Source organism: Ctenopharyngodon idella, chromosome 10 (assembly GCF_019924925.1).
Source record: "Ctenopharyngodon idella isolate HZGC_01 chromosome 10, HZGC01, whole genome shotgun sequence".
In the NCBI taxonomy this organism is placed as follows: domain Eukaryota; kingdom Metazoa; phylum Chordata; class Actinopteri; order Cypriniformes; family Xenocyprididae; genus Ctenopharyngodon; species Ctenopharyngodon idella.
Genome location: NC_067229.1, coordinates 33,005,583 through 33,032,835, shown reverse-complemented (window position 1 = coordinate 33,032,835; position 27,253 = coordinate 33,005,583). Strand labels below are relative to the sequence as shown.

Below are 27,253 nucleotides of genomic sequence, written 5' to 3'. Positions count from 1 at the left end.
CTTCGTGGGTGACCCTTGGAAGGGTCTGATGCTTAAAGGCTTTGAAGCCACGCACTCTTTAAAACTAATAACTCATTAAATGAAAAACAGATGCAGACGTTTGCTAAAAGAAATGGTGATTTGACTCATCTCTACGCGAATCGTTTTCCCCCGAACCGTTTCAAAGTACCGGTTCAAAGGTAATGCTAACGTGATCCCTATGTTCTCTAAAACGCCACATTTTTTTTATTTTTTATTTATTTTTATTTTTTATGAATATGGATGTTTAATTTTTACATGTAATTTTATGTGTAGCTACCAGTTCAGTTTCTTGCAGCCAACTCAGCTCATTAAAATGTTTAAACATTTACAACACGGAGGCATTTGGCAACTTTCATTTGCATTTAAGTTTGCAAGTACCTCATTTTAATTAGGCCCATCAGTCAAATCTTCAGTTTAGTCCAAAGACCACATGTTTTCTCAGTTCGAAAGAGAAGGCGTTGTTTTGGAAATGCCGATTCAAAGCTTAATGACTCGTGAACTGCTCGAACCGATTCGGTCAGATGCTGGTTTTGTGAACCGGTTCAGACAATTCATTGAAATGTTCCGACTAAACAACAACAAAAACGCTAATAGGAAGCAATGAAACACAATTAAAACATATATGTGCCGTGTATTAGGCTATTAACAATTATAGTATTTTTCTAACCTAAATGCTTTTTTTCATCAAACAGCCTGTGGCGCGTGAGAGCCCCACCTCCTCTCGCTTTGCGCGTCCGCCTGCGCGCGCTTCTAGAGGGGAACAGCGCGCGGTGCTGAGAAATCTCTCCACTCACTCTCTCACATGCATAGAAATGCAGGATTAACCCTGTGCGGAGAAGATTCTTGTGCCAAAACTGCGTTGATAGTCTACTTCTGAGGAAAGCGAAGGGGGAAAACCCGAATCCATACGTTCTGCCATGTACTGTTACATTTTTACATTATTTCCGGTAGATTATGCTATCATTCCGTAAAAATAACGAGGAGCACTATCAAATTTTGTGAGAAGCTGTACTCTCCTAAAATGAGTGTTTGAGGATTTATGGACTGAAACGGGGGAAGTTGCTCGTTTTAGAAGCGTTTCTGTGTTGAGAAACAACAGCAAAGACATTTGAACAGCCATCATCAGCCGTAATTTCTCATTCATTATCACTTAAATGAGTGCCGATGTTATCAAACTGACGCGGAGTCGTGGGAATGGCGTGGAAAATAGCTCGGCTACTTATGGATTGTTTTCCAACGGAAGGATTTTATGTTTTCTTGATGTCTGGATTCTTTAAATCAGGTGTTTAGGGGTCCGTGTAAACCTCGAAGGAAACATCAGCTGTAGTTGATCCTCAGACAAGAAGCCTCGGTCTTGGCAGGAAAAAGTGATCGACGAAGGTAGGCAACGAACTTTACTGTCGCCACTGGAAAATGAATAAAGCTGAGGGGAAGGTTCGATATGTCGATGGGTCACATTTAAATATTCGATACACGGCGGTATCCCATTGTAGAAACTATAGGGGTTTTGAAAGATTACGTATTGATGTCAGTGATTTGTGTGCGAGCCCTTATTATTTCGAGATTCTGACCACATTTGGATGGCGTTTATTTTTTCCAGAATCAATCGGGCTGTTTAGGTTTACATATACATAACCAAATGGCACTTGTTTGTTACCGCTTAGCCCATTTAGTGCGACGCGAATTCAGGGAATCTCATTTTTATTACGCAGTAAACGGTTTGCAGGTCTTTTGCTACGCATTTTAAGGTGCAGAACATTTATTCGTAAGCCAGCTGCGATAAAGATAGTTGACGAACGACCAGTTGAATGTAGGCTACTGTTTGCTGCGCGCAACTGCAAGTCATGTATAACATTGTTATCGTTAAAACTCGCCATCTAGCCGCACAGGGTTAGATTTTATTCAACAGGACTGCAGATATAAAGGAAATCGCAGTGGAGCGCCCACCTGGGTTGGCTGGGTCAACAGCAGGATCAATGTTTGGTCAAATCCCTGTAAGGCTGATTACAGGATTCCCCCTTCCACCATCTCCACCCACAACCCTCTCTGAGCTCAAAGGAAAGGATGATGTGCATCTACAAAATGGGGTTTAAAATCCAAAATAATTGATTGAATGAATAAATAAATATAGAATCATTTCATACCCACATGAAGAAGACAATAATAATAATAATAATAATAATAATAATAATAATTGTTGTTGTTGTTGTTGTTGTTAACTGCTACATCAATACCAAAAATGAAAAAAAAAAAAAAAAAAATTGCAGTTATCAAATAAGAAATGATAGTATTCTTAATGACCTTATGCAAAGGATATTTAAAAATCCTGTGTTGGTCCAAAAAAAAAAAAAAAAAAAAAAGTATGGTCTTAAACAGCCATTACTGAATTCAGTTGCCTGTAAAATTACTCTGCATTTGTCCATAGGGTGGATGAATATGGGTAACTGATTTAATTGGACTGAGCTTAAATGCTAAACCTGTTGAACCTGAATGAATGTGATAACAGATGATTTACAGCACTGCAGAAAAATAAAAGGTCACAATACTTCAGGGAAAATGAAATGTCTGCATAAACTATCAGTCTCAAGAGCAGAGCAAAAATGACTTCAGAACTTGTTTAGGGTGGATTTCACCCATATTAATTTCTGAAATTGTTGCAGACATCTTGTGCAGTGTAAGCAAGGCTTGGAATTACAACTGAGGGTTCTGTCTGAAAATGCTTGTGCTGTAAAACAGACCTCTGAATATTCTCAGCGCTGTGTGAGATTGATACACTGGCTGAATGTGGCTGGTTCGTTTAAATTGTCAAGGTGTACTAGCATTCACCAGGGAGGCAGTCCATAGTGAGCATATGTTCAGTTCATTGCTTCTCCACAGCGTGTAACCAACTGATGTCTTTGAAACAGACTGTATATTTAATGTTTTCATCCACATGTTTTCCGGCGCTTACACTTGAGTTCAGAGCTATTATAATAACCTTTTGTTCGTGAGGCACTCTGAATAGTTCTAAATCAACAGCCCTTAAATAGTTTGCTGAGTGTTTGTAGACTCTTATCAGGATGAGATGAAGTGCTTATGCTCTTGGGGTGTTTGAAGAGTCTCTTATGTAAAGTGTGTTGCTGTGTTTTACATTTTTTAATATTATTTTTATGATTTCCTATCCCTATTCATGTATGAATCTGTGTCAATTTGTTGTGGCTGTTGAGGGAGTGAGGAAAAAAAAAGACAATTGTTTCTACAACCTGTCAATGGTGGCCTGAAAAAAGTAAGCAAGCAAGTGAACCTCCCCCTTTACACGTTTCAACAAAATGTTCTCACTTCCCTGTGAACCACCCTACAAAGGCAAAATGCAATAACTGTCAATGCTGGAACTGAGGAAATAGCTTGAAATTTTTTTGATTGATTTTTTTTTAATACCCCGTTTCCCTGAATCTGAGGAGAGTTCAGCCAAATCTGTCTGTTAGAGGACAGATCATAGACCCAATTTCGGTCATAACCCACTTTTTAACAAAATGTGTAGTTATTGTGCTTTGTCTTTGTAGGGCAGTGCAGTGTCAGTGGATTTCTATTCAGTTTGAATTGTGTGGTTACAAATAATTACATGCGCTAGCCAATGATTTGCAGCAGCATACTTAAATCCCTTAAGGTTTATAAATTCTCAAATGAAGAAAAAAAACATAATGCACAAAAAGCTGCAAAATGGAATTTTCTCCACTAGGACATAACGAATGGGCCAACATATAACCGTTATGAGTATTTTCACACATCTATAGCAGTAGATCCAATGTTCCAGTCTTACCACATTACTAGGGTCCACTTTCCCACTGCCATGAGTGCAAGTTATTGCCTGGGCCTTCGGAGGCTGTGCTTTATGCCACGGTCCCTAATCATGTTTTTACCCTATACACTATCAGCACAGCTAAATCGACAAGAGGCTGCCCTGCAAATGCAAAAAGAGGACACATCAATACCTGGGCAATTAGTGCATCAATACACTGCACTCCCAATCTTAACAGATACGGAGGAATTGGATTTCTGATTGGATTTCTATGCATTCTTGTGTTTAGCTATTTTGTATAACACTTATTTACTTTCCTTTGGATCATGGTCGCTTGCAAATCCTGTATTGATTCTGGTTTGACTTATGCTCCATTCTAGATGTTACATGGATGTTTTGCATATAAACATACAGGGTCTTTAAAGACCGCAGCATTAAGTGCCACAGCTCAATAGACTGTCCACTGTCCTTTAAAGGCGCAACATCTTCTCACTTAGAAAATAATTAAACTCCAAAACCATTCGGTGCTTAAAAAGGAGAGAAACCTGGATCCAGGGGAATACAGATCAAAGCAGATGCTAAAATAGAGGATAGTGATTAATGAGGAGGCCTAGCAGGTTGAAAATCAAACATGAGCATTACAGTGTGTAAATTAGCCTGAAACTTCTGAGCCTTGATAGGACAGATATTTTTCATCTGTCTTGAGTAAATCTGTACTTTGAGATAAGGGCTGGCCTCCAGGTGCTCTGTGACCTGGGAGTGCAGCGTCTTAATATACCGGTGTTTCACAGAGGGGAATCTTTCAGCCTACATTCTGTGATGCTGAATGGTTCCTTTGCTGTGTTAGCAGTCTTCTTCGTACCTTTTGTCTCATCAGCACTTTGCATTGAGAAACTGCCTATTTTATGTTATGGGCCAATCAGATGAGTGTAACCTTCATTAAATTGAAGTCATCCAAAATAATAGCCCCATCACTGGCTGTGAATATGTATAGGATTAAGGGTATGTTGAGGAAATGCATTATAAACTGCATATAAGATGGTTTAATTTATGTTGTAAATAGTACAAAGCTTGCTGAGCTGTTGTTTTGAGCCTAACAGTAACCCATACCTTCTTATTAAAAAGCCCATTAAGAAGTGTCTTATTACGTGTTCTAAATCATTAATTTTCAAAAGCAGCTTAGCTTGGACAGGCACTCAAAAGGGTGCTAATTAACATTTTCCTGTGTGGTATTAATAGGGATGATTTAACTTCCAGATTTAAGCAAAGAAGCATTGTTGTAGCAGTTATGCTACTAAATCATTGGCTGAAGTTGAAAACATTAACATGGTTTCGAACACCTTTGTGAACGACATTTTTACATTTTCTTTTCCATTCTTTACATACAAGTAATTGTCTGCTCAAAAATGAGGATGATAAATAATGTAAGATAATGAGAGAGGAGGCTTTTAGTGGTGTCGGGGGAAGAGGCATTTTCCTGGAGAGCTTTTACAACTCTTAGCCTTGGTGCTCACAATGTGTACACAAAACAGTGTGTGTGAATTCTGTTTCACCCGTGCCTAGTCCATCAACAGTAAAGTAAGTTAAAATAAAAAAAATGAAGTTTGTTTTTCTATGTTTATTCAAAAGAGTACCGCACGGCACACTTGTTTATGATTTAACATGTTTTTCACACTGTTTTGCAGACTGAGGTGTTACCTCTCTGAGGGCCCATGGATCTCCCTGTGGTGTTGTTTCTGCTGTGGGGACTGTTACTGGACTTGCTGAGTGGTGCGGTGGGAGGCATTCTATACCGCGTACATGAGGAACAGCCTCCAAGCACACTGATTGGCAGCCTGGCGGCTGACCAGGGGCTACCAGACACTGGACACCTGTACAAACTGGAGGTGGGCGCTCCCTATCTGCGGGTGGATGGCAAAACTGGAGATATCTTTACCACTGAGATCCCCATAGACAGAGAGACACTGAAGGATTGTCGTAATAAAGGCAAGCCCTGCTTCCTGGAGTTTGAGGTGTCCGTCACAGACCTTATTCAAAATCAGAGTCCACGGCTGATAGAGGGAAGGATCGAGGTGCAGGATATCAATGATAATACACCACAATTCCCCTCACCTGTCCTTACCCTCTCAGTTCCAGAGAACACCCACATGGGGTCACTCTTTTCAATTCCACTGGCCACTGACAAAGATACAGAGAGGAATGGAGTAGCTGACTACACCTTAACGGCAGGACCAGAGGCTGTAGCACTCTTTGGTCTGCAAGTTGCAGAGGACCGAGGTGAAAAATTGCCTCAACTCATTGTGTTGGGAAGTCTTGATCGAGAGCTGAAAGACTCCTATGACCTCACCATCAAAGCTGTGGATGGAGGCAATCCACCTCGCTACAGCAGTGCCTTGCTGAGGGTTGTCATTGCTGATGCCAACGACAATGCACCCACGTTTGAAAAATCCTCCTACGAAGCAGAGGTTGCAGAGAACAGCCCAATCGGACACTCTGTGTTACAGGTAAAATAGCAAACATGCTAGGTCAACCTTTAGATCCAAGGCAAGATAAATTGTCTATTGCATCATGTCTGAGTGTGAAATGTTAATGAGCACTGCTGTCCCAACCTCCCAGCTGTCTGTTCTTCACTTTGATGCTTTACATCAGTGAAGTATGGCTTGACTACTACATTCACTTTCTTAAATGATTAGAATAATCCATTTTGATCATCACATGCACACACATTTGGTTAAAAAATAAACAAGTATAAATTGATACAAATTTGAAAGAGATTATTGAGATAATCTGTATAGTTTGTTTTTAAGGAACCCCACTCTCTATAGATAGCCTATGCCCCAGAAATCCTGTTATGCAATACGTTGACAATGTTCCCAGTTTTGGGTTCCCTGTCTTCAAATACACAATATTTAATGCCCAATGTCTAATGAATGTTGTTTTGCAGTCTTGTCCTATTTTTGTAAATCGTCTTGAATATGTGTAAAATCTAGTTTGTTTTTATTTGAGTGTATTACATTTTAATTTATTTCAGTCCAATTTATTTCATTTTTTTTATTGCAGGTGAAGGCTAATGATTCAGACATGGGTCCTAATGGCGAGATTGAATACACATTACATCAGGCCATTGATCCTGTGCCAAAACTGCTCCGGATAGACCGCTCATCAGGCATCATATATGTCAAAGGCCCATTGGATCGTGAGGAGATCAACAATTTGAAATTTTATGTTGTTGCGCGAGATAAAGGCCCCTCACCGAAAAGTTCTAAAACATATGTTTCTATTGATGTGACGGACCAGAATGACAATGCACCAGCAGTGGAGATTCGAGGCATTGGTCTTGTGACCCATAGTGATGGGGTAGCAAACATTTCAGAGGACATGCCAGTTGGCACTGCAGTGGCATTGGTACAGGTTTCAGACAAGGACGAGGGAGAGAATGCTGTGGTGACCTGTGTGGTTGCAGGTGATGTTCCTTTCCAGCTTCGGCCAGCCAGTGATTCATCAGTTGACAACAAGAGAAAGTACTTTCTGCAGACCACAACACCTCTGGACTATGAAAGAGTTAGGGACTACCGGGTGGAGATAGTGGCAGTGGATTCAGGCAATCCAGCTCTGTCCAGCACTAACTCGCTGAAAGTCCAAGTGACTGACACAAATGACAATTCCCCCATTTTCTCACCAACCCTGTTTGAAGTAGAGTTTGCTGAGGAGAACCAACCAGGAGAAAAGGTGGTAGATGTAGTCGCCTCAGATGCAGACAGTGGCACTAATGCAGAGCTTGTCTACAGCATTATTGCGGACTCTTCAACAAGGGGGCTTTTTGAGATTGACCCCAGCTCAGGCGAAGTACGTGCTCGAAGCCCTCTTGATCGTGAGCACAAGGAGCGCTATGAGTTCCGTGTTACTGCAGCTGATAAAGGGGTTCCCAGCCACAGGGGTACTGCCACAGTTGTAATCAAAGTACTTGATCGGAATGACAACGATCCTAAGTTCATGCTGAGTGGCTACAGCTTCTCAGTCTTGGAGAACATGCCACCTCTTAGCCCTGTTGGCATGGTAACAGTACAGGACATGGACGAGGGCGAGAATGCTCAAGTGCAACTTTCTGTGGAACCGGATGTGGGCAAATTTGTGATCCAGAATGGTACTGGCACTATTCTGTCCAGTATCTCATTTGACAGAGAGAAGGAGAGCAGTTACACATTCCGGTTGAAAGCTGTAGATGGAGGGGACCCACCCAGGTCATCCTACGTTGGAGTGACCATCAATGTCCTCGATGAGAATGATAATGCACCTGTTGTCACCAAACCATCCAACTCATCCTTTATGCGTCTGTCTCCCATGGCTGCTCCAGACAGTGTTGTGGAAGTGGTTGAAGCAGAGGACATTGATTCTGGTTCCAATGCTGAACTTGTATACAGCATTGCTGGGGGAAATCCACATGACCTTTTTTACATCTCTCCATCTAATGGCGAGATCACACTAACCAAGGAACTAACTCGAAAACATAGTGGTCTGCATCGACTGGTGGTAAAAGTGAGTGACAGGGGCAAACCATCCCGCCATGCTATTGCCTTGGTACACATTTACGTAAATGAAACCATTGCTAATGTAAGTCATGTGGAAGCACTTGTGGGGCATAGCTTGTACACCCCGCTGGATATGGACATTGCAGGAGACCCAGATTATGGTCTGGCTGCCCAGAGGAGCAACATTGTATATGGCAGTTTAGCTGGAGTGGCGGGAGTGGTCACTGTGATTGTTGTGGTGGTCTTCATCAGGCATCGCCTTCAAAGAGAAGCTAAGAGTGGTTATCAGGCTGGCAAGAAGGAGACCAAAGATTTGTATGCCCCCAAGCAAGGGCCAAAAAGTGGCAAGGGGAGAAAGGGTAAAAAAGGTAAGCCACCAAAGTCACCTAAACCTCTTGGAGAGGATGAGGAAGTCAGCCTTCAAAAGAGTCTGAAATTTAACCTTGATGGGGTCAACGACAGCCCCAGGATCCATTTGCCTCTGACATATCCGCCTGGAAGCCCTGACCTAGGCAGGCACTACCGTTCCAATTCCCCATTGCCCTCCATCCAGCTCCAGGCCCAGTCCCCATCTGCCTCCCAAAAGCATCAGGCTGTCCAGGAGCTCCCTGCTGCCAACACCTTTGTGGGAACAGGCGGTGATGACAACTCCACCGGCTCAGACCAGTACTCGGATTACAGTTACAAGACCAATCAACCAAAATACAGCACAAAAACGGTACCAATCTTTATTTCTGATTTTATATGTATAATGCGGTGGTGGAAAAATGGGTTTTGCTTGCAATTACTGATATAGGTCATTCCAATTTTGTTTAGAATGGTACTTTTGCTAAAATAGCGGGTGTTGATATATGAATATTTTACTATATATATGTTAAATATTATTCTCATTTTAATACGTGTGTTGTGGCTGAATTCCCAGCATATAATATGAAAAGACCATCTTAGCATTCAAGAATCTGTCTGTATGAAAGATGTCAAAAATGGCTCTTGTATTACATCATGCTCCCTGTATATATACTCTGGTCACCAATTCACTGTCAGAAAATACACTTCAATTTACTTTGTGAATAGACAATTACAAAGGTCCAGTCATGAAATGATTTCATAGTATTTTTGTAGCGTGGTAGAGTGTAAATGGTGGTCATATTTTCTAGAGTTCATGCTTTCTCGGATTGCTCATGTAATCTGATCTACCCAGTGAGAGGTGCCCATCTGACCTGCTGCTATTGAACAAGTCCAAAGTCACTTTCTTTGGCTTAGATGGAATTTCAGTCTGACCCATTCAACATGATAATTTCAGATTGAATCCAAGGGGCATCGAGGGGAAATATAAGAAATTTAAAATTGAGTATAATCTCCAGTGAGAGTGGTAGTGAAGTTTACTGTGCAGAGGCTTAAGACGGAAAGCTAGGGCACATGGGTCCTGACTCCGTCAGTACCAGTCTGGTGTTTGATAAAGCCAGCAGATGCTAGATGACAGTCAGGGTGAGTGCAGGCCTTGCAGACTCACTGACTGGGGAGAACAGTTACCCACGGCAGCTCCCACACCGTGATGGACAGCATATGGCATGGAAGTGACAATAGACTCCAGCTATGGAGAGCGTGCTGCATTGGTGTGTATTGTTTGTGTGTGTGTGTGTACTTCTAGGTTTCTGCATGCACTCGTGTAATCTGTTTGTGTGAATGTGGGCTGAGGTTCCTGTGTGTGGACTGGTTTCAGCAATTCAGCCTATCTGATCAGATTCCCGCTTGACGACATGCGTTACATAAATGGATATTTGTATCTGTGAGAGTTGAATGATAGGCATATAAACAAGGGACAGATGTTGACTCATGTGACATCTCTTGGCAGATGTGAACTCGTGAGGGAACCCCCTCCATCCCATCTGAAACCCACATCAGGTTTAACAGATTGACCAAAATAAAAAATTAAAATCTCAGCCAAACTGAGTGACAGATGTGGAGAGTGGAGCGTGACGGAGCGAATGGTAATACGCTCACCGATGACTCAGTGCGTGTGGCAATGTGCTCAGGTGCGTGTGACAGCCTTGGCTCAAGCTCTCCCAGTTTAAGCTCTGATGAGTGTAAACACAGTGGCCTTGTTTGCCGTTTATTGCCAGTGAGGATTGAGCGTGATGACTGGCTTCACTGCTTTCCTTCCTGGTCCGTAAAAAAACTCATTAAGAGGAGTTTGTTTGTTCTGAAAGACTTATCCTGAGGTGTGAAAAAAAACCCTCAATGCTCAATTCACAGTGGCATGGCCTGACTCCGCGAGGAGAGATTTGTTTAAATGTGTTGCTGTGTGGTGTGTTTGTGCGTGTGTCTTTCACAGTTCATGGATCTTCCCAAAACTCTCTCCCCATAACCTCCAAATGTGTTAGACTGTGTGACAGATACCGAGGGGACTGCATGGATTCATCAAGTACAGTGCTGATAATTAGCTTGGTCATGGCAAAGATCTAACACCTTTTTAGTGACGTGTTCCTCTCTCTCCGGAACAGCCTTGAGTGAGAGACAGTCGGGATCAAGGGAGAGACCTTCCCAGTTATTTTTAAATGGGCGTGATGAGAGCTTGCGAAGCTGTAAATCTGTGCTTAAATTAAATCCATACAATTAAAATGCTTTATTGGATGGAGATAACACTCTGTTTTCCCCCATCTTTACCATGGCCTGCCCTTCATTTCCAACTGGAGGGAGGAGGATTGGGTGGCAGGGATTCAGTTCTCACATCTCTTAAACTTGCAAGAGCCAGTGTGTTGGAAGAACACTCATAAAAGCTTTATACTGGGAAGGTGATGGTATATATTGTGAGATGGTAGTAATGTTTCATCTGGTAAAGATTTTGATCTATACTTATTAGTAGGCATGACTGCTTTGTTTTTACTAATGAGGATGAAGCTGTTATAAAAGGTTGCAATGTGAAGCACAGTTTAATTGTTATGTTTTCCTATGTGTGTCACTACTTTCCAGTAGAAAGGAACTAGATCCAGTCACAGTGTTGTACTGATATTTTTTTAAAATGTCAACAGAAATAACAATTTTATACTTTAAACCCTGATTTCCTAAATAACACTATAAGTATAGCTTTCTAATAAAATGTTTTGAAGACTTTATGCTTTTTTAATAGAAAGAGTGACTTACACATTCTAACTTACAATTAATGCTAATGCACATATTGACTAAGATGTTACATGCAGATGTTACAGTAGTTGTAATATTCTATTTATGTTGTGTATATATCTGATTAATCAAATATGTGTAGGATGCTTTTGGGTTTGAGTTAATAACTTCAGTTTATCGATGTTCATTCTAGGGCTGGCCGAATACCATTTTTTGAGCTTCGAAGCTTCGGTAATAATCAACACCGAATATTCAAAGCTTCAGAGGGAGGGGGCTGAACATATTCTTCTCTAATAAAGGCAGTGTAACGAGTAGAAATATGGTGTGGCCCCTTTAAGAGCTGCGCGCTCCCGGTTGAACTGTCTGCGGGTTATTTCTGTTTTTCTGTTGCTCATTTAAAGTTATTTTCTTTATTAAGTAACGCTGTGGATGGCATAACATTTGCGACGGACAGTTACACGTGTTTCATGGGGAATAAAGCGCCAGTTGTCAGTTGCCTCCGTGAAGTCTGTCTGGTAACAATAACTCGAGCTAAGTGAGCTAAGTGAGCCCTATTTGCTACGTACAAAATGCGTTACAGTAGGAATCTCTGTGTCTGTCTGTCTGTTTGCATTTTTTTGTCGAGAACCGTTCATCCAATTGACTTCACACGTGGCGGGTGCATTGTTGCAGACCCAAGGGAGTGCAGTGTCGCATTTTTTGGCGCAAGAACAGCAAAACAAACTAGCTGAAAGCGGCACACCTCACGCGAGCAGGGCTTATATGCTTCGAGAACGGACACTGCACTAGTGATATAAAACACAGGTCTGTTCAGAGCAATACTTTTAATAAGGTAACATTTTTCTAAAAAACAAGGTTGGGTTACTTCAACTGTCCATCCTATTAAAAACGGCTAGGCTATATAAGATAATTGTAAAAAAGAGTTTTGTATTTCGCCAGATTTTATAGTATAAACATTCAATCGCGAGGGGGATGCCAGGTGTGCGGAAAAACAAAAACAAAAACGAATATTCGAATCCCAAAATTGAAAATCGAATACCAACCCACCGAACGAATATTCAAATAATCGAATATTCGGGTCCAGCCCTAGTTCATTCATTGATCAGCTTCAGCTTACGCAACTCAAGCGGGGCAATCACAGGCATTATTGACTAATAATTTACATAATGTGAATGATAGGAATTTATCCCTGTTATTCAAACACAACTCCAAAAATAATGTTTGCCCTCAACAAGTTTAAAAACACTCCCCCACTGGTTTAACAAATGGGTTACTTCTGTCCCAAACGCCGGGTTGCTTAAACAGATTGCAATTACGTGTGATGCAGCTAATGGTGCAGAAATAGCACACTTCATCTTTAATTCACTAATCCATTTTTTACTTGATTTCCCAGCAAAAATAAGTATTGTGATACAGTCAGGCAATACAGATAGCATGCTATAACAATTCTTCATACTACGATATAAGATTTATAAGATTCATTTCAGCCTTACTCTGTCAAGACTGCTTTGACCATCCAGGGTATGGCAAAACAGTAAAAGCAGTGAAGTGAAGGCTAGCAAAGCATTGTAGCTGAAAAATAGCTCCAAGCCAAGCATTTTCTTGCTATCTCCACTCCATCTCTCTATCTTCATATCTACCACACACGTCTCATATTCTCTGGCAAGCAAAGCTTTAAGATAAGAGGATCTACCATCAAAAATATTGCCCTTCTACAGAGCATTCTTCCGTTCTTTTCCTCTCCTTTTCTTTTTCACTTTAGTAAATTATGCACCCTATATAATGAATCCAACGTGGCCATAAATCAGCCCTGGCACCAAGATATTCAGTACCTTTAGAGCCCCCTGCTCTTTGTATGGCTCATCTCCTACTCACATATTCTCTATGTGAAGCAACCCTGCCTTTATGGAGGCTGCCTCAAGGCCCTTCCCAGAATCCCACATTTTGAGCATCTGCTCAACCCAGCTCTGGCTAATATCCATAGCAGAATGCAGCCGTAAACCTCAAACCTGGCGCCCACCCTCTCAGATCTCCCCTCAGTGAATACAGCCCATAATACCCTCAGACTGCTCCTCATTAGAGCACAATACTGCCGGCACTCAGCTCCCTCTCGGTGGACCAATCTTCTGTCAGGTGCGAAGGCCTCACAGGCTCTTGCTCAGCGTGAAGACAACTGCTGCACTTACAGGAATTTGAGGTTTCAAGGCACCCTCCTTTCCCCCAGCCCGCAGGAGCAAACAACTAAGCAATTATCAAGAAATATTTTGCAATGATATTCTACAGAGATCATTCATACTGAGGGAAATTAGCACAATAAGGCAATTCCATTACTTCTACAGCTGGTGCGTTTTTGTCAACATGGCAGATGCCATCAAGACAACAAGGAGGGTCAGATATGCATTCTTGTTCATACAGAGTCTCGCTAGAGGGTCTCTCTGGGACTAACAAGTCTCTGCAGGCACTTATGGACTGACTGGTCTTGGCTGACACTTCAGAATCGATTGACCTGGACAAGTGCTCAGGGATTTAGTGCACTGGGCAAGACATATTCCAAATGAGTAATCTTGTCCAGTAGTGATAAGACTGTATAACCTCAAAGTTCTTTACATTTCCTTCTTAGCCATTTTGTAGTCAAACCACATTTTGGCCAACAACCAATTTTAGTATGTTCAAGCCTGTTCTTCTGCCAAAATGATTCACTAGATATCACCACTCAGTTGGATCTCTACTTCAAATAAATGAGACTGACATGACATTTTGAGTTTGGGCTAATCGATTCTCATGATCTTGACAAGCACACTGGGATGGGCCCTGCAGAACTGACACAGTAGAATTGGATCATCTCTCTTTGTCTCTCTCTCTCCCTCTCTCCCTTCATCTCAAAAGGACACAAACTCTTTCAGAAACTTGGGATTCGAGTAGTGGAGGGGCTTGCGTAAATCTTTACGCCTCTGGTCCAGTCCTTATACGGTTTGTTGGCGATTTCAATCTAACATTCCAATGATTACCTGTTAAAAGGGATTACAGCCCCAACCCAGGAGGTGCTTCACTGGCAGGAGACCATTTCTCTGAGATGGCTGATGTTGTTGAGCTGTTCGACAGCGAGGCGCAGCGCACCGCAGCAGCACACAGATGTGCGAGTAATGATAGTGTCGTCGAAGACGAGGATGACAATAATGATAATGATTATGGTAATATGCAAGTGTTCACAGTCAGATTCATTTCCTCCCAAATATATTTCTGCACACAACCACAAGGAGCTTGATTTATGCGAATGTTGTCTTAGAAGCATTTTTCTACATGGGTGTTTACGAAGCCATGTCACTGCGCTGGAGGCACAGCATCTCTGATTTCATCATATTACATTCTTGCTTATGATATGAGAAGAGAAAGCTACGATAAGGATGAATATAGATAGGGTGGGCTGACACAATTATGAATAATTGTTATACAAATAATAGCGATCATTATAGTCCACTTTTCATTAACACTGGAACCCAGCCAACCTGAATAATATATTATAGTGATGTCTTGATAAACAGTATAAAGACATTTCATGGCATTTCTACATTGGCTTTTATAAATTTGGATGGTAATATGTGATTGGAATTTAAAGTGCACAATAATCACAATCAGCTAATTATGTAATAATCATGACAAGCTTATAGACGGTGATGTTCTCTCTTCATCTCTCTAGCTGTTTTCCTGAACAGATGAAAGGCAGTGGCAGTTGTATTCTGTGCCCTGTCTCATTTCACTGCTGACAGGAACGCGTTTTGTGAGCCGACGATGGTCAGAGTCGCACTTAATAAAAAATGAGAAGCTCCTTTAGGTAAAGCTATGTAGAGGCTCAGCTCCTTGATGGCAATTCCTTTAGCTCAAATATTTTATCACTACTCATTCCTGCCTCCTTTACCTTCCGCCAGGCAGATTAGTGCTTTTATCAATAAGCAGCTTAGCGCCAATGCTTCTCTCAATAATGTGCAATGCCATTTCTCTCCTGCTGCTGTAACTCTTAGATGCTTCTCTTTCTTTTGGTCTTCCTATATCCTGTCTGAGTGGTTTTACTTGTTTTCCTTTACGTTGGTCGAAGTACACTGTAAAAAGGAATTGGTGAAAAAAAGTGTTTTTTTAGGTTCTCTCAACACCAAAAGTTGTCTTTAAAGGAACACACCACTATTTTTGAAAATAGGCTAATTTTCCAACTCTCCTAGAGTTAAACAGTTGAGTTTTACCTTTTTCGAATCCATTCAGCTGATCTCTGGGTCTGGCGGTAGCACTTTTAGCTGCAGCTTAGCATAGATCATTGAATCTGATTAGACCGTTAGCATCTCGCTCAAAAATGACCAAAGAGTTTCGATATTTTTCCTATTTAAAACTTGACACTTCTGTAGTTACATTGTACTCTCATTCTGGCGTAATAATCAAGGAACTTTGCTGCCGTACCACGGGTGCAGCAGGCGCAATGATATTACGCAGCGCCTGAAAATAGGCTAACTTCCGTCAGCATAACCAGCGTGACCACCTGCTTGCACAGGGAGCGTGCCTTGCAACCATGGAGACATTTGTGAGAGACGATTCAGAAGATATTTACTTTGGTGCAGATCCTGAACTGTATCTATTTGAACCGGAATACACTGAAGATGAGTCTTTGGAACGTGAAAGGCAAGAAAGTGTGGATATTTTCAGGCGCTGCATAATATCATTGCGCCTGCTGCACCCATGGTACGGCAGCAAAGTTCCTTGATTATTACGCCGGAATGAGAGTATAGTTCCTAGCCATATCGGCCTAGAAAACTGCAACTTTTCATTTTCTGTCAGCCTTAGTACACGATGTAACTACAGAAGAGTCAAGTTTTAAACAGGAAAAATATCGAAACTCTTAGGTCATTTTTGACGGTCTAATCAGATTCAATGATCTATGCTAAGCTGCAGCTAAAAGTGCTACCGCCAGACCCGGAGATCGGCTGAATTAATTCAAAAACGGTAAACCTTTGTTTAAAGCTGTTTAACTCTAGGGGAGTTACAAAAATAGTGGCATGTTCCTTTAAGTTTGTCCTTAGCTGTCCTTTGTTTAGCCAATTTAAATTTGTTCATTAAATGAAAATGTATCGTTCAGCAAATACAGTGAGAAAAACTAGCAATTAATAAACTAGAAATTAAGTCAATAAATTACATTTTTTCAATATAATAATTTTAATTTCACATGCCTTATACCGTATTTATACATTTAATTCAAAACTTTTACTGTATGCAAAGTAAGTAAAACTATGTAAAATCTCTAATTAAAGGAATAGTTATCTCAGCAAAATATATTTTATATATTAGCATCAGGAATTGGAAGAATGAATTCTGCATTAATCGTGTTAATTATTTTAATGCGTTAAACAGTCCATTTTTATTGCAGAAATAAGCACATCCCTAAGACCCTACATCTCTCTCTGTGTGTACTTTATATAAAACCCTCCAAAAATTGCAAAAATGGTCACATTGCCAACCATAATTTGGTGTTTTGTGGCTGTAAGGTTTTATTTAGACTTATTTTGTTGAGCCATTTTTCCAGACCTAGATGCTGGTTTTTATAGCGAGATCTGGCAACATTGTCTCTGAGTACTGAGAAGAGAGAAACATCTCTGATGTGCAATTTTAATGCATCATTGACACTATTGTATGAAAGTCTTTGTGAGTGCAACTTTATTTAGGCTAGTTGAGGCAACATTTGAGTGAATATTATCAGTGTTTTAATGTAGATTCAAAGAAATTCACACATTTTATTATCTGTGACTCAAAAAAGTACTGTATGCTAGATAAAATATAATTACTTTTTACAGTGCACTTTTGCTTCAGTTCCCTTTCAAGGGAACTCGCGCTGCGTCAAGCGCTTTGGGAACGCCTCTGCGTGAATGCGTCGTGAAGCACATGTGAAATCTGTCCAATAGCGTGACGGAACGTCATAGGCGGGTGACGTCATGACCAGGAAACTATAAAGCACACCCGAACCAAACAGAGTTAGCTTCTGTGTCTTCAGTAAGCGCTTTCTGTGAAACTGTCTGTCTTATTTATTGTTGTTTGTCTCTCACGTTATTCAAGCACACATATCTAAGACACTATTATGGCGACACAAGTGCAGCAATTCAGGCCGTGTGCGTCTCCTTGTCCTCGCTACATTCCGGCGGGAGATGCACACGAGCTTTGTGTTGTTTGCTTGGGAGTGGAGCATGCCCAGTCAGCTCTCGAGGGAGCTGGCTGTGAGCATTGCGAGCTGATGTCTATGAAGACGCTCCGCTCCCGCCGGGCGCTTTTCGAGGAAAGCGGTTCGGCTCGCGCTCCCCGCGGCTCGGGTCCCGCTGCTGCCGAGGCACAGCGAAGGCTCGCGTCGTGGGGTTCGCAAATGGATCTTGCAGAGGGGTTAGAGACGGGCCCCGCCCTTTCTCTGCCTTTACCTGCAGGATCCAGCGCTTCATTTCAGGAGCTAGAAGCACGCTCTGCGGTTTCTTCTGCCCCTGGTGAAGCGCCGATGTTGCAGTGCTCTAGTTCTGAGGAATTAGACGTTGTCAGCATCGATCAGTGTGATGAGTCGCCACCACAGTCACAAGCATATGAGGAGCTAGTGGAGGTTGTTACTAGAGCGGTGGCCAGATTAAACATAAGCTGGCCGACCGAGAAACAGGAAGCCCGTCAGGCCAGTTTATTAGACGAGCGCTTTCTCCCGTCTCGCGCACAACCTCCACGCCGGGGCTTGCCTTTTTTTCCCGACCTCCACACCGAGGTGTCGAGGTCGTGGAACAGACCCGCGTCCTTCCGGGTCTATAGTCCACAAACATCTAATTATAGTAACATCTTAGGACTAAAAAGGCATGGTTATGGGGAGATGCCGCGGGTGGAAGAGACGCTCGCGAGCTATCTCTCCCCCGAGTCGGCAGCCTCTCTCAAAGCCCCGAAGTTACCCACTAAGCCTTTACGTACATCTTCTGCTTTAGTGGGTAAAGCGTACTCGGCAGCAGGTCAGGCGGCGGCATGTTTACACACTATGGCCGTCCTTCAAGCCTATCAAGCCGACCTGCTTAAAGACCTTGATGAGGGTGGGGAAGTCAGTCGCGAGGCGTTTTCTGAGCTAAGGAAAGCTACAGATCTCTCTCTCCGTGCCACCAAGGAGACCGCCAGATCTATTGGGCGGTCTATGGCAGCCCTGGTGGCCACGGAGAGACACCTTTGGCTCAACCTCGCTGACATGAAGGAACGAGATAGATCTTTTCTACTTGACTCTCCTATCACGCCGCCTGGCCTCTTCGGCGACTCAGTCAACACAGTCGTCGAGAGGTTCCAGGAAGCTAAGAAACAGGCGGCGGCTTTCTCTAAATTTCTTCCCCGCCGATCTCAGGTCTCTGGGGCTGCTAGTCATAAGGAGCAGTCCCAGCCGAGTACGAGCTCCTCCCACAGGGCGCAACAAAAAGTGAGCGTTGCTTCCCGTGCCCCCCCGCAGAGGGACTGGGGGTCGGGGCAGCGCTCACAACCGAAGCCATCCAAAGGAAAGGCGGATCTTAGGACCGTTATTATCCAGCGGAGGGCTTCGGGAAAGAAGTCCTGACGCCAGTGGTGTCAGGCTTCTGAGGGCAGTCCCCTCCGAGGCGGGTCGGTGTCCACCTCAGTACACGGTGCCCGGCCCCCCTCGGTGCCCTCAGGGGGCCGTTCTGCCAACCCTGCCACCTCGCGTGCTTCAGGGCGCAGCAGCTCCCAGCGAACGCTTATCTCAGCGTCCACCCGGCAACGTAGTGGCGCTGGGATGTTCGCTCCCTCCAAGGAGGGACCAAAAGTGGCCAGTTCAGTTGCTCCCTGCCGGTTCGCCGCTTCAGGGCACCGGGCTGGTCACCCATCTAACACCAGAGGTCAGTCTCGAGAGACTGATTCCCTTAGTAGATTCATTGGCAGCGTGGAAACTTCTGTCAAACGTATCTCAATGGGTCCTGCGCACAGTAGAATTTGGGTACAGAATTCAGTTCGGGTTGCGACCGCCCAGGTTCAACGGGGTTTTGTTCACCGAGGTGAGCCCCGAGCAGGCTCTGGTTATGGAACAGGAAGTACAGACTCTCTTGCGAAAAGAAGCCATAGAAAGGGTTCCTTCTCCCAGCAGGGAGTCAGGGTTTTACAGCCGGTACTTTATAGTTCCAAAGAAGGATGGAGGGTTGCGTCCCATTCTAGATCTGCGCCTATTAAACCGCTCTGTAAAGAAGCTCAAGTTCAGAATGCTAACTCTGAAACAGATCGTGTCACAAATCAAGTTCGAGGATGGGTTTGTCACGATAGATCTGAAGGACGCATACTTTCATATATCCATCCTTCCTCAACACAGGAAGTTCCTGAGGTTCGCTTTCGGGGGCGAAGCGTACCAATATCGGGTTCTTCCCTTCGGCCTAGCTTTATCTCCCCGCACCTTCACAAAATGCGTGGATGCAGCTCTGGCTCCTCTGCGACTCCAGGGCATCCGCGTGTTGAATTACATAGACGACTGGTTGATTCTAGCACAGTCAGAAGAGTTGGTGGTTCAGCATCGAGATGCTGTTCTCGCCCATATGAAGCGTCTGGGGTTACGGCTAAACGCAAAGAAGAGTGTGCTTTCTCCAGCTCAGAGAACCTCTTTTCTAGGCGTAGTGTGGGATTCAGTGTCAATGCAAGCTCGTCTGTTGCCAGCTCGCATAGAGGCCATTCTCACAGCCGTAAACAAGCTGAAGCTGGGTCAGTCACTCACTGTGAAACAGTTTCAGAGACTGTTAGGTCTGATGGCAGCTGCGTCCAACGTGATACCTTTTGGCCTGCTGTACATGAGACCGTTGCAGTGGTGGCTCAAAACCAGGGGGTTTTCCCCGAGGGGAAATCCGTTTCGCATGATCAAGGTCACGCGGCGATGCCTTCGTGCTTGTGTCATGTGGAAGAAACCCTGGTTTCTTTCCCAAGGCCCGGTGTTGGGGGCTCCTTGTCGTCGCGTAACGCTAACGACGGATGCATCCCTCACCGGTTGGGGGGCGATCATGAGTGGTCGCTCGACTCAGGGTCTGTGGAGGGGTCATTATCTTTCCTGGCACATAAACCAGTTAGAGATGATGGCTGTGTTCCTGGCACTCAAACACTTCCTCCCAGATCTCAGGGGCCATCATGTGTTGGTCCGCACGGACAACACAGCGGTGGTCTCATATATAAACCATCAGGGGGGTCTGCGGTCGCGCCCCTTATGCAAGTTGGCACACCAGATCCTCCTGTGGGCCCAAGGGAGGTTGCTGTCAGTCAGGGCAGTTTACATCCCAGGGCGTCTGAATCAGGAAGCAGACATCCTGTCGAGGCAGGGGCCGAGGCCCGGGGAGTGGAGACTCCACCCCGAGGTGGTGGAGCTCCTTTGGGAGCGCTTCGGGAAAGCGGATGTGGACTTGTTTGCGTCTCTGGAAACGACCCAATGTCCTCTCTATTTCTCCCTCTCATATCCAGCCCCCCTGGGGTTGGACGCTATGGTGCAGACGTGGCCGAGGCTGCGTCTGTACGCCTTTCCCCCGATTGCTCTGCTTCCGGGAGTTCTGGAGAGAGTGCGCCAGGACGGGGTCCAGTTGCTCCTAGTAGCCCCGTTTTGGCCGGGCCGAGTATGGTTCTCGGACCTTATGTCCCTCCTCGACGGCTCTCCTCTGGAGATTCCGGTCAGGAGGGACCTACTTTCGCAGGCGGGGGGCTCAATTCTTCACCCCCGCCCGGAGTTGTGGAAGTTGTGGGCGTGGCCTCTGAGGGGGCACAGCTCTTAGATTCCGGTCTCTCTACTGAAGTAGTGGAGACTATGCTCCATTCCAGAGCTCCCTCCACGAGGAAGCTGTATTCCTTTAAATGGAATGTTTTCTCTTCTTGGTGTAGAGAACGTAATGTTGATCCTGTTAACTGCCCAGTTGGTACAGTTCTGGAGTTTCTTCAAGAAAAATTTTCTTCTGGTTTATCTCCTTCGACGCTAAAGGTCTACGTGGCGGCCGTTGCGGCTTACCATGTTCCTTTGGAGGGTGCTTCTCTGGGCAGACACCCTTGGGTTACTCGCTTCCTCCGTGGTACTCTGAGGCTGAGGCCTGCGGCACGTCAGAGAGTTCCCACATGGGACTTGGCTATAGTGTTGGAGGGCCTGTCTACTGCTCCTTTCGAGCCTATTGAAGAGGTTCATGTTAAATTCCTCACTCTAAAGACTCTTTTCCTCCTCGCTATCTCTTCGTTAAAGAGAATTGGTGACCTACAAGCCCTTTCGGTCTCTCCCTCTTGCTTGGACTTTGCGCCAGGCATGGTAAAAGCCTTTCTCTTTCCTCGGGAAGGTTATGTCCCTAAGGTCCCCACTAATGTGGCGGGCCCTATTATGTTGCAGGCCTTTTGCCCTCCTCCTTTTCTGGATCCAGACCAGGAAAAACTTAATTTGCTGTGCCCTGTTCGGGCTTTGGATGCTTACGTCCACAGAGCTGCCCTGTGGCGTAAGACGGATCAGTTGTTCGTCTGTTTCGGGGCCCCACGTAGGGGGCACCCCGCATCTAAGCAAACCTTGAGCAAGTGGATAGTTGAGGCTATCTCACTTGCGTATGAGTCTGCCGGTCTTCCTTCTCCTCTTAAGGTCCGTGCTCACTCTACACGGAGTATGGCGGCCTCTTTGGCCCTGTTGTCTGGAGTGTCCCTCCAAGAAGTTTGTGATGCGGCCGGCTGGTCCTCGCCGCACACTTTTGTTAGGTTTTATAACCTAGATGTGGCCTCTACCCCGGGGTCAAGGGTGCTGGTGTCTTAGTGTGCGCTGAACAGTTTCACACAGACAGGCACTCGGTCTTATGGCGGCGTGGGTATCTCGTTCCCAAAGCGCTTGACGCAGCGCGAGTTCCCTTGAAAGGGAACGTCTCAGGTTACGTATGTAACCATGGTTCCCTGAGAGGGAACGAGACGCTGCGTCCCGTTGCCATACTCCCTGCATGCCTGTATCGACTTACTTCGACTTTCAGAAGCTAACTCTGTTTGGTTCGGGTGTGCTTTATAGTTTCCTGGTCATGACGTCACCCGCCTATGACGTTCCGTCACGCTATTGGACAGATTTCACATGTGCTTCACGACGCATTCACGCAGAGGCGTTCCCAAAGCGCTTGACGCAGCGTCTCGTTCCCTCTCAGGGAACCATGGTTACATACGTAACCTGAGACGTTTTCCATTCTGTCTTTTGTGTTCTGTCTCCCTGGCTTTCTCTCGCTTTATCTTTCACTATGCAAATATAAGTTATTTTGCTCATTCAAAGGCCAACAAGGCCAATCAGATTTCAGAGGTGTCAGTAATGAAGTGGCTCATTCTCTCAGTGTGAAAAATCAACTTTGCATGATGTAATTGTCTCGTCATGGGCTTTGCATGATAACTGTGAAGCACATTTCTCCGTTCGATGTGTTGCCATGGAGAAATGGGCAACAGCTCTGCATTTGCTGAGGCTTATTTGGAAGTATTGATGATAATAAAATTGAAGACGCTGTAAATAAAAAGGCAAACAGTCTCCCGAAGACTGACGATTCCCTGAGTCTCATATATTTCCATTTCTTTAATATGATTTTCATATTTGACAGACTGAGAAGATCTTGTTTTGCCATCTCGCTAACAATAATTCATTTCAGCAGGCGCTGAGAAAACTGCTTGCTGATAATATATGTTTTGGAAGTTGACCTTCCCACCAGGCTTAGCTTGACCAGCTAAACTAACCAGGTAGAGCAGCACAAAACCAGCATGAACCAACCTGAAGAGTCATGCCAGACTAAGCTGTTTTTGTCAGAAAGGAGGAAACCTCAAAAATGGCAGCCACTTTACTGCATTTTCAAGAAACACCTTGATTTTGACTCTCTACATCCAACAGGAAACAGTTTAGTGGACACTGGCCTCAGTCTCAGCTGTGGGTCAGTGGGAAAGTTTCAACTGCGGAGAGTGAAACAAGGACAAAGGCCTCTCAGACATCTCACCCCATTAAAGTGGTAGAGATCTGAACACAATCCATTAAGTTCCATTAGAGAGGTATACATTCACACACGCATTCACACCTTAACAGCCTTGCAGTGGTGTGTTGTTACACTTACAATCAAGTTTCATTATTCAGATGCTTCATTCATACATAATGCAAGTTACAAACTACCAAGAGAAAATGCGGTTTCATACGCATACGCGTCACAGCAGAAAAGACGCCTGGGGGCAGACTTGGTAGTGCTTTACTTTTATAAACCTACGTTAATATCACTTACTGCAAGCATACTCCTATCATGATAGCAATTTGCATTGGAAATCAACAGGACATGCTTTGTGTGCAGGAAGAATGGCAGGAAATGAAGAAACCGTCCTGCAGCCATGACGTGATGCTCTAATTCTCTGGTTTTGAGCTGTCAGTGACTCAAACATGCATCACACCCTGGCACAAACAAACAAGAAAATACAACTAAATCAATTCTTCAAATCCAGCGTTCATCGTCAGAGGCCTGTCAGTCAAGCCCCTCGACAGCCCCAAGACGGCCTCGCTCGTACTGAGATGTCAACGAGCAGACTCAACTCCTGACCTTGTCAAAATACAAGTCCTAATAAGATCTTCTACTCTTTATCTCCACCCCTGAAGATAACTGCTACATAGTGCAGTTTTGGAGAAACCGGCAAACCAATTATGTTGAAATTGTTCAACCCACATCTTCAGCGGCAAGCGTGTTTAAGGCCTAGTTTAATATCCGAGGCTTCAAAACTATGCGTAGTCATGATGGAAAACATTAATTTTCCTGTGTCCTGGATTGGAGAATAATCCACTTACCGGTAAAAAAAAGTGCGAAACCACAAAAAAAAAGTGCAGAGGAGATATGCTGTTGCATAATTCTCTTTCCTGCTTTTGCTGGCTGACATGAGCAGTGATCATTATTTCTCTCACTGTCTTCACCCCACTGGGAAGGTAGGATATTAGAATATTTCATGAATATTGAGCTCTCCCTGGCTTTTTGGCAGTGGCAGAAATGATGTTCGCCCCTGTTTCATGTTGGCAGTAAAAAGGAACAAGGCTTAATTGCATAAGTCTATAAAATGGGGTGAGAAAGGAGAGATTCTGACAATGTGAATTGTTCTGATGCACCTCCTTGTATTAGTCTCAAAAGCAACAGCGTCAACCTGAATATATTTCAGGATGAGAGGGGGAAAGAAAGGAGCGTTGAATGCGTTCAGACACAAGCCGGCTCTTCAAGTGCCCGGCAGAATCAGTCTTCGATAGTCGCCTGCGAGATAAACTTTTTATGTTCAACTTGTCGATGTGGCGAAACATGCTCAAATCCCCCTGGGATCGAGAAATGGTACATTTGCAATTTTATATTGGTCTGTGTATGTGGTGTTGATTTCTATTTAAATGGATGATATTTCTTACAACATTGATTCCGGAAGCTTTTCCCCCACCCCCTGTAGAAATGGTCACTGGTGTTGAATAACATGGCTACACTTGATCCAGATCCAATATTTTCCACCATGTTGGAATCCCTTGTCTGACTAATAACTACGCACTGGTGTGAAAGAGAGCAAGAGAGAAAACGAGAGAAGAGAGCGTCCACTGCAGTCTAATCCTTTATTTCCCGTGGTAAGAGATTCTTCGGGTGAGTGCTCTAAAGCGTGTTCAGAGATGATTATTTGCATGGCAGTCTCACGCACTTATCTGGATAGAAGGCATGTTTAAACACAAAGGCCACTGAGAAGAGAGGCAGAGATAGCACTGGACAATGCACCAGTGATAATTATCTGTCCAAAAGCACTTGTCAGGATGATGAAATCCAATTAAAGTGCTTTAAAAAAAAAAAAAAGAAAGAAAATAGGATAAAACCACAGAGTCAATGCACAGATGGTGGTCCTTTAGGGAAAAGAGGAGTGTCATCATTAGCTCTGTCGTCTCGGACTCTGGCGGACATGTTTTGCGTGAGATTTTCTTGCCCTCGCTTTCTCAAGCCACGAACCTCGGCAATACAACACAGACACGCAATTGCTGTACTGTCAGCACAGATTAGACAAACATCCAATCTCTTTTACTCATGTTTTTCTGTTTCCATAATATGAGAAGATAATTGATGATAATAACACATCATTATCAGCGTTATTTCTATGACTGTAATCAGAATGCAGAGCAGATGCCCTTATCTGCAGTCCCTGACATGGCTCTCAGTTGTCCATTATGCGCTTGGATACACAGAAGAATTCAGGTTAATTATCTAGCTGCTGGAAAACACTCTATTCGATCCCAGTTGGGGTTTGAACTGGCAACCAGCGTCTCACCTGCTTGACCGTGCACCATGAAAGAGAGGAAGAAAGGATTGTGTTATATTCAAAAATTGCTCTACATTTCGATGGTAATATTGTAGCTTGGACAGTCACATCATTAAAGCTCCACTGGATGTGAATTTGAAAGACACAGAGAGAGAGTTTACTGCAATAGCTGTGCTCTGCCATTCATTACACAGTGATGCTCTTTGAGTGGACACACAATACCAATAAACAAGTTTATCCAATTCTGCCGGCAGTGCATTCCGGACTGCTACCTCAGCTGTGGCCTTCCTCACATCCTACAGCCATATCAGTCCCAGCAGGATAGAGAAAGATAGTGAGAGAACATAATAAGGAGAGAGTGAAAAAACTATTTTTCTAGTTGTTACCACCTCTGTAAAAAAAAAAATACCTAGGCTTGTATATTGCAAATGTTTTAAAATCAACTAGTCGGTGGGTTGCTTGAACCAAAGAGGGCTATAACACCTGGAGAGCTATCTGTTTGTATTCCCGTTCATCTCAGTGGCACCTGGCACAGGACCCCCTGGAAGTTCCCAGTTTGAAATCTGCCATCTTTGCTCATGGGCTCTGTCCCAAACCCTAGTGACTAAGCTATGACATGAAAGGCAAGAAACAGTGAAAAAAAAAAAAAAAAAAAAGCTCTTTCAAAAGCCCAGCAAAATAAAAAGGTTCCTACTATAATAAAATGAAATATTTGTGATTTAAATGTAGCTTTTTTATTATTATTTTTTATTTAACCAAAATACAAATATATTTTAATGGCCATCAATGGAAAAATATATTTGGTTACACTTTATTTTACAGTGCTGTAGTTACGTTGTAATTACTTAAATAAGTACTGAGTACTATTAATTAACTACATGAACTTACTATAGAGTTAAAGTTAGGGTTAGGATTTGGTTTAGGGTTAGTTACTTGTAATTTACTGTTATTACTATACTAAGTACATGTAGTAAGGTATAACTACGGCACTGTAAAATAAAGTGTTATCATGCTTTTTGTGTATTTATGGCATCTACCAGCAGGGGGCTAATGGGGTCATGCTAACTAGTGGAATCTTGACCTTTTAGTCTGAATGGTTAGTCCAGTCTTTATGAAGCCCTGTAACACATTTCTTACGGACATTTACAATACAGTTCAAAAGTTTTTTTTTTTGTTGTTGTTTTTTTGTTTTTTTTTTAGCAAGGACAAATTAAATTGATCAAAATTGACAGACAAACAATGTTATGAAAGTCTTGTATTATATATTAATGTTGTACTTTTGAACTTTCAATTAAAGGAGTCCTGAAAAAAATGTATCACAGTTTCTACAAAAATATGAAGCAGCTGTTTTCAACATTGATAATAATAAGACATGTTTCTTGAGCACCAAATCAGCATGTTAGAATGATTTCTGAAGTATCATGAACACTGAAGACTGAAGTAATGATTATGGAAATTCAGCTTTGCCATTATAGGAATAAATTAAATGTTTAAATATATTAAAATATTT

General features: G+C 43.4%; 1 protein-coding gene across 2 annotated transcripts in view; it reads left to right on the top strand.

Moving 5' to 3' along the window:
* The first annotated feature begins 758 nt into the window (after positions 1 to 758).
* Positions 759 to 27,253, top strand: part of pcdh1a (protocadherin 1a) — a 97,067-nt gene continuing 70,572 nt past the window's right edge. Inside the window, exons 1-3 of one of the 2 annotated variants that reach the window (XM_051909913.1) lie at positions 759 to 1,401; positions 5,485 to 6,303; positions 6,860 to 9,046. In XM_051909913.1, the coding sequence (XP_051765873.1) occupies positions 5,512 to 6,303; positions 6,860 to 9,046 (2,979 nt within the window). In that variant the 5' untranslated portion in view covers positions 759 to 1,401; positions 5,485 to 5,511. The other variant, XM_051909914.1, reaches the window with a different exon arrangement.